We start from the raw sequence: 14,030 nt of genomic DNA on the forward strand, positions 1-14,030 counted from the left end.
AAAATGCAACACTCAATTTGATACAGTTTGTAATAGGGGTTCCCTTCTTTGCCTCTTTATCCAACGTTATCCTCACTATAGCAATACGTGCTCTTCTCACCTAGAGGTCCTAATGTGTCTCTCTCTCTCCTATTTCTACAATAACACCCCCTCCTCCTCTCTGAACTATAAACAGAGTCTAATTTTTCACATCTGGGTAGGGCTTTTCGCTGATGTCAGGACAGCACATATGGAAGAACACGTGCTTTTGATTAAGAAACCATTTGATGAGTAAATACTATCAAAGTAAGACCAGATCCATGGTCATTCAGGTTCCCTCTCTATCTTTCGTGGTCTCCATATTTATTTAAAGTCCCAGTGAGTAATTCTCACAACTAGCACTATTAAACTATAACCATTAATATCAAACAGGTTTCCAAATCACCCCATTCTACTGTACGGAAAACAGGAAAGCCCCACCTCAAACACACGCTATTGGTCGAGCCACTGATGCCATGTCGAGACACTCAAACAAACAAAGCAATGTGGAAAGTACTGCACACAGTCACACTTTTTGGGGATGTCAATCAAATTTTTGGGAGGGGAAATAACACAGCAGCAGCCGTAAAGCTTTGAGCAAAAACACTAGAATTAGAGTCTGATGCTACACTAAGTATTACTGAGATGCAGAGTTTGTTCCATATTGAAATTGCAAATTAAAAGAAAAATAATCTTTTAAATCACAATTACATGTTACTGTTACAATATAATTCCTGGAAAGTTTGAGAATTTTTTATTGCCAGTTAGACTACTTTTCACAATGGCTATAGTCAATGGGGGGGGGGGGGGGGGGGATTATATAATGTTATAATATTAAAAATATTTATATATTATATTATATTGTATTATTTTATATTGTAATATTTCACAATATTTTTAAATGCAGTCTTTGTGAGAGTAAGAGACTTCTTTTAAAAACAAACAAAAAAATCTTACACCAAAGTTTTGAACATTAGTGTAATAGTGTAACTAATTATTTAATCATGCATATTAGCGTATAATCACCACAACTTGAGAAAATACTATATTATTACAAAAAGTGGCTGATGTTTTTTTTGTATGTGGGCCCAAAGTGAATTATCAGGCCAAAAATGTTCTGTAAAAAGGTACTCTGGATGAGAGCAAGTTTTTGTAGCCATAACTTCACTGACAGCTGATATTTAAAATTCCTCTTGAAGATCATTACAGATAATTCACAATGAGACCATGCAAAAGTTATTGCTACAAAAACTTAAATATTTGCAAACACTTCAATGAATGTTTGCACAGAGATTATTATGACTGCAAACCACACTTGCCATCTAATCTACAAACCAAGGCAAATCACGTTGGCTTGTACATTGCTGTTCAACAAAATTGCTGTTCTTCTGGTCTTGTTATTTTACAGGTCATTTGACATCAAAAAAACAAATTTTACATGGAATACCACCAAGTCTTTTACTTTCACTGTCAAGCATCTGGCTTTCTGAAAAACTGAATTCTCATAACAGCTCTTTCTTGATGCAGAGCTGAACATGGGAGAACTGCACACTAAACTGGAATACTTAAAAAAAACATTTTTTAAACTAGTTGGTGAGTTGCCATAAACTAATTGGCTTAGCAATCTTACACAACTTTTTAGAGACGGTGCCATCTTAAAACTGCAGCAATGCAAGCTGTCAGCACATTAGCTCCGCTGCTGAAAATATCAAAACTGAGCTTGTTGAACTAGCTGAATGACAGCTGACTGGAACCATATGCAGTGGTGATTTAGAAGAAGTCACAAAATATATCAAAAGCACCCTTTAATACGAAGTGTTTTGCGGTCAAGTAGAAACTTACATCATCCTCAGGGGTGGAATTCTGCAGTGTCATGGCAACCACGGGAGATGCTGTTAACGGTGCAACAACAGAGACGGATCTGTCCTGAGCCAGTGCTGGCACTGTGACTACATGCGTGGGCACCGCCTGAGGCGTCTGAAGCTGGACAACCTGAGTAGGCTGAGATAGCAGCATTCGCTGACCTGCAAGAGAAACATATACTGTTTATACACTTCACCATTCAAATTAAGTAAAAAATGTTAAGTGCAACAGATTTTACGAATCACTAATCTCAACACTCTGAAAGTAAAGCTTTCATAGCACAAACTGGTTTAATAACCATAAGGAGAGAAAAACTGTTTTAATCAAAAAAGGAAACAGTTGTGCTAAGCACCATCCTTCACCCAGAGCCAAACACGTCACCCCCAGGTAACACAGACAAACACAATTTGTCAGGCGTGACGGGTTTCTGTTGGTGTTGAGTTAAATGAGAGGAATTTGCGGTGGCTCCCCGGCAGGGGTCATTCCGAACGACTTCCATTCTCTCAGCCACCCACTGACTTACCCATCAGTCTCCCAACAAACTACAATTAACCTCGCATCAAAACTCTGCGGTTAGCCAGAAAATAATTACTGTAGCAGAACGCAATCAGTTCAAAGTGCACTTCCACAATCTTGCGCACAGATGGATTCAATACATATACAACCAGCTTGTGGCAGCTCTCTCTTTTCGCAAAAGGCTCCTACTTAGAAAACGAGAAAAAAATATACAAATAGTACACACAAATAGTGCTTTGTGTGATGTACCATTTATAAACCAAACTGCACCAAGACACAAGGCCTCACTCTAAGAAACAGGTCATGCAGTTCTCAAAAATTGATTGAGAAGTGACTGTTTGGACACACTGGAGTACCAAGTCTAATGTTTCAGATAAGATGGGTACAGGATAAGATTTCAATTCAGGCTGCTCTTGCCTTCTACTCCACTTGTGTCTCCAGGTGTGTGAGGTAAATGTTTATATTATGCATGAGGAAACGGATACTGAAGCTTGCTGATTCCTGACAGCCATAGTTTAACACTCAAGACATTAAACAGAGTCACTCATTTCATCAGTGAACTCAGAAATTCTTTTCCTACCGTGCTCAATCAAAACAAATCAACAACGACCACACTAAGAATGAATGCGCTAATTTTACATACAAATATTATACATGCACACACACATATACAGTCATGGCCAAAAATACCGGCACCCTTGGTAAATATGATCAAAGAAGGCTGTGAAAATTAATCTGCATTGTTAATCTTTTTGATCTTTTATTTTATTTAAAAAATCTAACCTTTCATTGGATAATAAGAATTTAAAATGGGGGGAAATATCATAATGAAATCAATGTTTTTCTCAAATACACGTTGGACACAATTATTGGTACCCCTAGAAATTCTTATGAGTAAAAAAATCACTGAAGTATATTCTCATTCATATTCACAATTTTGAGCACTCCAGGGTGATTATGAACATGAAATTATCCAGCCATGGCTTCCTGTTTCACAGAAATATAAATAGGAGGGAAAACAAAGCCCAAATTCCTTAATCATCCATCACAATGAGAAAACCAAGAATATATTTCTGATGTGCAGCAAAGATAATTGAGCTTCACAAATTAGTGAAGTGGCTTTAAGAAAAGAGCTAGAGCAGTGAAAATTCCCACCATCAGGGCAATAAATTAAGAATTTCCAATCAACATAAAATGTTACGAAACTGCCTGGAAGAGGATGTTTGTCAATATCGTCCTAATGCACGGTGAGAAGGAGAATTTGAGTGGCTAAAGACTCTCCAAGGACCACAGCTGGAGAATTACAGAAAATAGTTGAGTCTCGGGGTCAGAAAACCTTTAAAATAAATTGTCAAACAGCATCTACATCACCACGTTGTTTGGGAGGGTTTCAAGAAAAATTCTCAGAGCTCATCCAAAAACAAACTCCAGCATATTCAATTATCAGACACGACTGGAACTTCAAATGGGACTGGCTTCTATGGTTAGATGAAACTAAAAAATTAGCTTTTTAGCAGCAAACACTCAAGATGGGTTTGGTGAACACAGGGATAAAAAGTACCCCATGTGTACAATGAAATATACTGCTGTATTTTTGATGTTGTGGGCCTATATTTCTGCTGGAGGTCCTGGACATCTTGTTTAGACACATGGCATCATGGATTCTATCAAATACCAACAGATAAAAAAAAAAATCGGTAAGTGACTGACTCTGTTAGAAATCTTATAATGGGCCAAGTTTGGATCTTCCAACCGTACAATAATAACCCAAACACAAACCTCAAAAACAACACAAAAATGGGTCACTGAGCACAAAACCAAGCTTCTGCTGGCCATTCCAGTCCTCTGACCTGAACCCTATAGAAAATGAGTGAACTGAAGAGAAGAAGCACCAACATGGAGCTGGGAATCTAAAGGGTCTGGAGTGATTCTGGATGAAGGAATGGTCTCTGATCTCTTGTCAGGTGTTCTCTAACCTCATCAGGCATCATAGGAGAAAGTTTAGAGCTGTTAAACTGGCAAATGGAGGTTTCAAAAAGTACTGAATAAAAGGGTGCCGTTAATTCTGGCCAATGTGTATTAGAGAAAAAACATTTCTCATATAATGATATTTCCCCCCATTTTAAATTCTTATTATCCAATGAAAGGTAAGATTTTTGTGAATTTTTTTAATAAAAGATCAAAAGTATTAACAATGCAGATTAATTTTCACAGCCTTCTTTGATCATAATTACGAATGGGTGCCGATATTATATGTATACATATACAGGTGCTGGTCATATAATTAGAATATCATCAAAAAGTTGATTTATTTCACTAATTCCATTCAAAAAGTGAAACTTGTATATTATATTCATTCATTACACACAGACTGATATATTTCAAATGTTTATTTCTTTTAATTTTGATGATTATAACTGACAACTAAGGAAAATCCCAAATTCAGTATCACAGAAAATTAGAATATTACTTAAGACCAATACAAAGAAAGGATTTTTAGAAATCTTGGCCAACTGAAAAGTATGAACATGAAAAGTATGAGCATGTACAGCACTCAATACTTAGTTGGGGCTCCTTTTGTCTGAATTACTGCAGCAATGCGGCGTGGCATGGAGTCGATCCGTCTGTGGCACTGCTCAGGTTGCTCTGATAGTGGCCTTCAGCTCTTCTGCATTGTTGGGTCTGGCATATCGCATCTTCCTCTTCACAATACCCCATAGATTTTCTATGGGGTTAAGGTCAGGCGAGTTTGCTGGCTAATCAAGCACAGTAACACTATGGTCATTAAACCAGCTTTTGGTAGCTTTGGCAGTGTGTGCAGGTGCCAAGTCCTGCTGGAAAATGAAATCAGCGTCTCCATAAAGCTTGTCAGCAGAAGGAAGCATGAAGTGCTCTAAAATTTCCTGGTAGATGGCTGCGTTGACTGTGGACTTCAGAAAACACAGTGTACCAACACCAGCAGATGACATGGCAGCCCAAATCATCACTGACTGTGGAAACTTCACACTGGACTTCAAGCAACATGGATTCTGTGCCTCTCCACTCTTCCTCCAGACTCTGGGACCTTGATTTCCAAATGAAATGCAAAATTTACTTTCATCTGAAAAGAGGACTTTGGACCACTGAGCAACAGTCCAGTTCTTTTTCTCCACAGCCCAGGTAAGACGCTTCTGACATTGTCTCTGGTTCAGAAGTGGCTTGGTAGCCCTTTTCCTGAAGACGTCTGAGCGTGGTGACTCTTGATGCACTGACTCCAGCTTCAGTTCTCTCCTTGTGAAGCTCTCACAAGTGTTTGAATCAGCCTTGCTTGACAGTATTCTCAAGCTTGCGGTCATCCCTGTTGCTTGTGCACCTTTTCCTACCCAAATTCTTCCTTCCAGTCAACTTTGCATTTAATATGCTTTGATACAGCACTCTGTAAACAGCCACACCTTTCAGTAATGACCCTCTGTGACTTACCCTCTTTGTGGAGGGCGTCAATGTTCGTCTTCTGGATCATTGCCAAGTCAGCAGTCTTCTCCATTAATGTGGTTTCAAAGAACAAGAGATACCCGGAATTTATACTGTAGGGATGGTCATTAATTGAACCTCAAATGTAAATATTCTAATTTTCTGTGATACTGAATTTGGGATTTTCCTTAGTTGTCAGTTATAATCATCAAAATTAAAAGAAATAAACATTTGAAATATATCAGTCTGTGTGTAATGAATGAATATAATATACAAGTTTCACTTTTTGAATGGAATTAGTGAAATAAATCAACTTTTTGATGATATTCTAATTATATGACCAGCACCTGTATATATATATTAAAGGGTGCTTTCACACTGGCACTTTTGGTGCGCACTCGGGTTCGATTGACGTCAGAGTTCGGTTCGTTTGGTTGATGTGAACGCTTTCTTCCGACCTCGGATGCGCAGCCGCGAACCGTACTCGAGTCCGCTTAAAAAGGGTGGGTACGGTTCATGTGAACTCCGGTACGGTTCGTTGCTGATGTGAACTCAATTCGTAAGACAGACGTAAGTGCTTTATGCACTGAAGCTTTGTAATCTTATGCATTTTGCCGCCTTCTCCCGCGCTGTCGTTACTAAGCAACGGGGTAAACAGCTGCTGGCTTGATTAAGCAAACGAACCGCGGTTCAGACCCAAATAAAATATGAACGCAGTCCAGCGGGGGCAGGGGGAGGGGGGAGCAATCGAATTCGGGTTCGGACCAGGCAAGCGAACCAAGTGTGAAAGCACCCTAACTTATATAATTTTAAAACATTATCTTAAATATCATATCAAAATCATTCTTCTGTTATTTCTTATTATGAGTTAAAAAAAAAAAAAAAAAGGTATAAATGCATCTTATGCATTTTGTTATTTTGGTACTATGGTTATCATGGGTTTACACATGATATTAAAGACAGTATTTCTGTCACCAAATGTAGCAATTCTCAAAGTTTACAAAGTTCATGGCACATAAGATGAAGTATTTTGTTTGACGCAAATAATCAGCAAATATGCTAGTTTATTTGCTACAACTACCCGTCACATAAAAACAAGCATCAAGAAATCAAAGGGTGATTGGCGCTTCAAAATAAATAAATAAATAAAATCAGCCAATCAGGTCATTCACATCTACTTCGAATCTGCTTTTTTCTAGGGCAAGCAACAAGGCAGACTGTACTGACACAAAAGGATGCACCAGCAGTTAAAGAACAATTCCCTGTCTGCCTGAAGAAAGACTTTAAAATGAGACGCCCACCAATAGCACAAACAAAAATTGATGCCTAGCGCCATCTGCTGTTTTTTTTGTAAACATGCAGCGAGAGCTGCAATACAACTTAAAATACACCACTCGTTTCAACTTGCAACAAATAATAACAATAATAATAAAAAGTGATCAAACATACCAAGACGTCCTATTACATATCAGACTTTATCAGATTAAAGTGTGGCAGAATGGGTTTCTTCATTACCTGTAGGGGGTGCTGGTTGAATGGTGACTGGGGAAGGTTTTACTACAGGCAGAACTGTAGTCTGAAGAGGCTGGATGATGATGGTCTTAGTCTGAAGAGGAGCTGCAGCATGGGAGATGGGCACCGCGGTAATGAGCGGTTTAGGCTGAATGGAAACCTTGGGGCTAAACTGAATGGGCCTCTTCGCTGGCTGGAGAGGCTTTGCTGTGTGAACACATGCATCATCTTATTACAATTTGAAGATGAAGGATTCAAATAAGTAAATTAATGTACTTCACCTACCTTTTGACTGACTGGTCCTCTTGGAAGGCTTCGTCTCAGCAGGTGCCTCAGCAAAGCCGCTTGACTCAGAGCAGACAGACAGCGGAGAGGGCTGAGAATGCCAGGAGACTGGAGACAGTGCCTCATCCTTAAAAAAAACGAACAGAAAATATGAAAAAAAAAAAAAAAAACATGCATCAAGTATAGCAGCATAAAGTAGGAACATCATGAAAAGCCATCAGTGCCCTTACAAAGAAAAAAAAAAGGAGAACTGAAAGCACACTCAAGCATGGGAACACTGGGGTGTGAATCCAGATGGTCTAGAAGTCTGTGTATCATTACTTAACTGTTTGAACATATCGAAGGACTGATCAATAAAGCCATAAAAACCTACACAACACTTGCGATACCACCCACTACAACCTTATGTTTTAATGCGTATTCGATCATTGCCTTGGTTGTAACCGGTCATGTGTGTCATGTTTCTTTAAACATGTTTTATAGTAGTTCAACTTTTAAGATGCATCTAGTCCCCTGCATTTATTTTCAGAAAGCAAGAACGTGCTTCCTATATGTCCCTTCCAGTACGTGTACACGTCCCTTTACAAGATGTTGCATCATTCAGTAACAGAACACCACGACACGTGTATGTTCAGTGTATGTTATGCAAACTATAACAAATATATGTCATGTTAAATAATACACTAACTTTCATCAACATTGTGAGGTCACACTGAGATTCAAGTGTTTAGGTTTTCACTATAACAATATATATTTGTCATAGAGACATTACAGTTCTTTGAAACCTTGAAAGGGACACTAGCTGATTTTGCTCAACACACATATTACAAAATAAGACTGGACACTTCTCAATGTGAGACCAATTAATTAGTTTGATGATGTGCTGAGAGCCGATTAAGACATTCATTAACACACTGGAGTCTTAATTAGACACCTAATTCACATGGGTGTGTGTGCGCGTCTGCCCTCTTGATCTCTGAACTACAGCAGCTGGCAGGATCAGTGAAGCTCAAACACACTCCATCTGTGCATCTGGCTGATTAAGTCAATAAATAAAGAAAAAAAGAATTTGTGTGTACATAACAAAAAATAAATTAATTCAAATATATTTTATTTAAAACTGTATTTAAAAAAATATAATTGATGTATTTGATAAAATACTTTATATTTTAAGATATATCAAATATCATTTTTATTCAATTTTGTGTCTTATTAATCATTACATGTAAAAAAAAAAAAAAAAATAATTGTGTGCAGGTTAGTTTCTCTGTGATTGTAAACAGCGTGGAGTCTAAAAACATTGGACACAATGATCAAATCACACCCTGACAAATAAGATGCTAATTTATTATGTTTATTTGTTTTGGGGTGGAGTTTGACTCACATGTGTGGAACACGGTGAGTGGGGCTCCACTGACGCTGGTGAGGACACCGAACTGAGTGTGTGGTTTGGTGACAGTGAGTCCACGGTTACATCACCATCTGTGAGAGCAGAGAGAGAGGGAAAAAAAAGGTAGAAATGCTTTCGTACATTTCGCTTTGGTAATACTTGAAACGTTTCTCCAAAATATCAAGTCACTTTGAATTTATTACTGCTATACACATTGAGGAACATTTGGAAAGACTGCCCAGTCCACTGAAAGCTTAAAATTGGTACCTGATCGAGGGCTACCATTTTCTCTCCAGCCATCTGAGTTCCATACTGGGGGCTCAATGTCAAAGTTCAGGTCAGGAACAGAAGTGTCCTAATAGAGAACAGATCCAAAATGCTTTTTATTTATGCTTAAATTGCTTACATTTTTCTGGTTAAAGCTACGGTCAAACCAAAAAAAAGCAATAACATTTTTTTTTAGTCTTTAAAAGAGGCAATCTGATTTTCAAAATGCAATTCAAAAAAAGAAAATTAAACCCATATGTGATAAACATGTAACATTTTGAGAGAATGTCTTTGCAGGGGTTTGACTCACATAGCCTACACTTTCCACCAGAGCCTCCAGAAGCTCATCAGCATCCCCAAGATCTTCCAGCTCATCAAACAAACTGATATCTACACAAGTAAAAGACATGGTTGTGAACTAAAGTATGACCAAAGGCAGACTGATGCAAAACAAAGTAGTAAAGCCAACAAACCAAGTGCTGAAAGCATGAGAGCAAGACAGGAAATCAAAAACGTATCAATTTCACAATCTTATTTTGAGTTGTGGGTTTGTAACCAGGTCAAGCTACCTGCAAACATTCACCCTGAGGAGTTATGTAACAAGTAATTTGGTTTTAATTTCTAGTTTCTTTTATATGTTAACCAAACCCTAACTGACATAACCTGTGTATTCACAATACGATATGAACTATATAAGTGAATACGAATATAAATATGAATATATGAACATACATAAATATAATCTAAAACAAATGTGTAACGAAGTTGTAATCACATTTCATATTTTTCATGTTTATATTTTGATTCAACTACATTTTAATTGAAGCCATAAAAAACACTACAGATGAGTGGGAGACAGATTCACCAGTTAGTTATCTTCAGCAAATGGAAAAATGACTATATACACATAATAGTCGCTTCATAAAGACACTGTTTACGTACAGACACTTTGCTAGAAGTAAATACAAAATTTGGCGTTTATCGCGAGCAACAAGCACAGTGATGGATGTTTCTAGCATATCTTACCCCACTCTCCATCCTGATCGATGGAAATATCCCCTGCTTCCTTATTCATCATCGATGGATTTACGAAATCTAACATCAAATCTGACGACATTATGCCACGAACACATTAGTAAGGATTACAAGTGAGTTGAATGAGGAACACTAGTTATCGATGAATTCTGTGTGAAGTTGTAAACACTCGCATTTCCCGATTCTGATGAAACTACAACAACAATGCTGCAAGTACACGTCTAGTTTTACGGTAAGTCTACGGGTGCCGGAGCGGGTCACACACACAAGCCTTCTTGTAACCGGCTTGTTTTTTCATCTCTACACCACAAGGTGGTAGTAGACAGTCGGTCTTCCAGCAATTTCGCACTCTAGGCTAGTTAGTCTCATTTGGGCGAATCGGTTCATTTGAACAGTTAATTTAAAGAGCCGGCCGGTTCAAAAGCTGTTGGTTCTCAGCTCATTGGTCATATTTGATTCAATGACTCGGACCGATTCTGCCCAACTCGTGAGTCAATTGTTCATCGTTATTGCTGATCAATTGAAAAGATTCGACTCAAAAGAACTATTCATTTGCCAATCCGACATCCTTATTTGGCATTTGACCGATAGGCCTAAATTATGATGAAGTGTTAACACTTTAACATTAAGATTTATAGTAATCGATTTGTGCATGATCGATTTATTTTAATATTGTATTTATATTTTATTACATTTAGTCATTTAGCAGACCCTTTTATCCAAAGCGACTTACAAATGAGGACAACAGAAACAGTCAATTGTAGTATTAAAACAACTAAAACAGATCCAAAACTAAAAGCTAAAACTTTATAAATAGTATATAAACACATTTTTTTAAAAACAAAGAAATGAAATAAAAATTACAAATGCATACAACAAAATTTAAAAACTTAAAATTTAAATGAAAACAAAAAATAAAGCTAATAAAGCTAAAAACAATTCAAAATATAATAATATATTGATATAATAATAATAATGATTCTAACATAACACTAAGCCAAACACCAAAAAATAACTAGATATGTGTATGTACAACCACACACACATCCATATATATATAAATAAATTAAATATATATATACTTTCATTTCCATGTAGTTTGTTGAAGTACTAAAATAACACAAATTAAATAAAACTAAAATTTAATTTAAAAAAAACCTATAAAGACATAATAATAATAATTTAAAAATCGATAAACCCAAGGTTTACACTGCTAGTTTCAGTTAAATGACTCGTTTGAATAGCAAAACAATTGGGCATTTTAGCATCGTGCCTATTAGAGATAGTGTGGGCTATTTACAAATATAGACATGTAATCACTGCTTGAAAGATGACACTTTGACATGTGTTACTAAGCCAAAACTGGCCACAGGATATCCTATTTAAAGCATCAATGATGGATAAATGATACAAGATCTGTAGTTTATTATGTATTCACACAGTAAGAATAATTCTTTATTTGAGTGACAGTAGAACACAATAAAACAATTAACAGGTACAGAAGCTACTAATTATATCAAACTGACAACAGGAACTGAACAAAACAAGAAATAAAAATATCTAGAAATATTAAAACTGTTTTGTAAAACCAACCGTCTGAACGGGTAGAACAGGTTGCTTATTCATAGGCTCTTCATATTCCTTGTTAAGTTTCTAAATGTCAGAGCATCAGGTCACACTGGCTGGTTTGAAGATCTGGAACAGGTGTTCATAGCTATAATCCTGTTGGTCTTCCCAGGACATTGCCAGCTTAACCTGAGGTGGTCTACAACAATCTCATGGCCTGGTCTTGTGTTTTCAAAACCTAAACCTAAAATTTTTATTTGAAATGTAGCCATTGCTTACTAAAAATGAAACAAAACCTTCATAGATTGAGCGTGTGTGGTTCAACAAGTCAGATTAAAATAATATTATCTTTATGCTTGTACTCACCAGTTTATGTGAACATATTACGTTTTTAACAGCCACGTTAAGCATTATAAAAGTCATTCATTCTGAGTGTTTTAAAGTAAAAGCATGCATACAAATAAAATCATTTGAGTAAGAGGGTTTTGGGGCTTTTTTCTCTGTTTCAGCAGTAAGGTCTATTCAGGTTAATTGTGTGTAAACCCACAAGCCCCCTCCCACAAACAGTCTGAGGATTAACACACGTCAAGAACATCCATTTGGAATGGATTAAAGCTTTGATCACCATGTCTTTATGTTGCCACAGGAACTTTTGGTTAAAAATCATGCTTATTGCACCAAACTTAAATCGACAAGCAGGCAAAAAAGCATAACCCAACTGAAAGTTAGTTTGAAAGATCTTATATTGGAAGAAAATCAGCGAGTAATGCAATAAAAGCAAAGCATATAGTACAATCTTAGAGCTTCCTGCTGGAAAACAGATGAAGAGCGATGTATATCTAAAACTGAAGGATTCCTTCATATATTCATATATTGCTTCCATAAAATCACTCCCACTCCTCAGTTTCTGTGCTCCAATTGCACTTGCATCTCTGTGGGTGTTTTCACTCAAGAGAAAACAGAGGTTTGAATAAAAAATGGAGGTGAAAGATAAAAAAAGAGCAGAAGAGAGTAAGCAAACAGACTTTTCACAAACATAGCCCTCTGCTCACTTCATCTTTTGTTTGTGTGATGGATGTGCTCTGAGATTGATGATGTTGAACACAGTTGTTGAGCATTGTCTCCTCCAAGCGACAACAGAAGAGGATCACTTATCATCTCAGCTTGTGTGAGGGGGATTTGTGGAGGATTTGGAGAACATATGAGTGGAGTGTAGAGAAGAAGAACAGATTGGAAGGAGAGTATTTGCAGTTTCCTAATAGAAAGACAATTCCTAACATGCACGCGTGTCAGAGAGATGTTACAGTAAATCACATACTGACACAAACTTGTTGGTCTTCATCCTTAGGTTTGTGTTTGTGTAGGTTATGATGTAGAGTTAGCAGGTGGCCTAGGTCTGGTGTGCTGGGGGTGGGATGTGGCTGGGACACATTGTTTGTCTGGATGGGTTTGTGAATACAAAGGGATTACTGCATACGGTTTGGCTCACTGACAGCTCTGACTGTGAGTGTGTTTGTTAGTGTGTAAGAAAGAGTGTGTGGCTGATTATCTTAGAGATAAGGTGGCAAAAGAAACATGATGGAGGTTAAAAGAGGCAGAAAAAATAAAAACAACAAATAAATGAAAGGGATAGTCCACTCAAAAATGAAAATTCTCTCATTTACTCAATGTCATTTTAAACTTGTATGACTTACTTTCTTCTGTCAAACATAAAAGAAGATATTTTGAAGAATGTTGGTAAGCAAACAGTTTCTGTTCCCATTGACTTCCATTCTATGGATGAAAAAAATACTGTTGTAAATTGGAAACTGAAATTCTTTGGTTACTAACATTCATACAAGTCATATAGGTTTGGGACAACGTGAGGATGAGTAAATGACACAAATTTAATTTTTTTGGTGTACTTGGGTGTACCGTCAATAACACCGAAATGATTGAGCAAAGTGTATAACAATGTATAAAATGTATTATTAGCAGACAGTTACGCCAAAAGAAACTGAGTGCAACTTGATTTCTTTTCATGTCTAGCCCAAAAAAAATGGCTTAAAAGAAAAGAACAATAAGAGCAAAAAGAAGAGGATAACAAATTGCAGGCCTTATACCATGTGCCACCATTAAGCCCATACAA

At 37.0% G+C, this 14,030-nt stretch overlaps 1 protein-coding gene across 3 annotated transcripts in view; it reads right to left on the reverse strand.

Annotated features, from left to right (window-relative positions):
• atf6 (activating transcription factor 6) overlaps positions 1–10,594 on the reverse strand; it is a 45,508-nt gene extending 34,914 nt beyond the window's left edge. For 2 of the 3 annotated variants that reach the window (XM_058755807.1, XM_058755808.1), the window contains exons 1-7: positions 10,328–10,594; positions 9,612–9,691; positions 9,302–9,389; positions 9,029–9,126; positions 7,645–7,771; positions 7,363–7,566; positions 1,861–2,042 (exon numbers count right to left, since the gene is read on the reverse strand). In XM_058755807.1, the coding sequence (XP_058611790.1) occupies positions 1,861–2,042; positions 7,363–7,566; positions 7,645–7,771; positions 9,029–9,126; positions 9,302–9,389; positions 9,612–9,691; positions 10,328–10,418 (870 nt within the window). In that variant the 5' untranslated portion in view covers positions 10,419–10,594. The remainder of the gene's footprint in view (positions 1–1,860; positions 2,043–7,362; positions 7,567–7,644; positions 7,772–9,028; positions 9,127–9,301; positions 9,390–9,611; positions 9,692–10,327) is intronic. The other variant, XM_058755806.1, reaches the window with a different exon arrangement.
• Between the last annotated feature and the right edge of the window lie 3,436 nt (positions 10,595–14,030).

The sequence above is a fragment of the Onychostoma macrolepis genome, chromosome 20 (genome assembly GCF_012432095.1).
Source record: "Onychostoma macrolepis isolate SWU-2019 chromosome 20, ASM1243209v1, whole genome shotgun sequence".
In the NCBI taxonomy this organism is placed as follows: domain Eukaryota; kingdom Metazoa; phylum Chordata; class Actinopteri; order Cypriniformes; family Cyprinidae; genus Onychostoma; species Onychostoma macrolepis.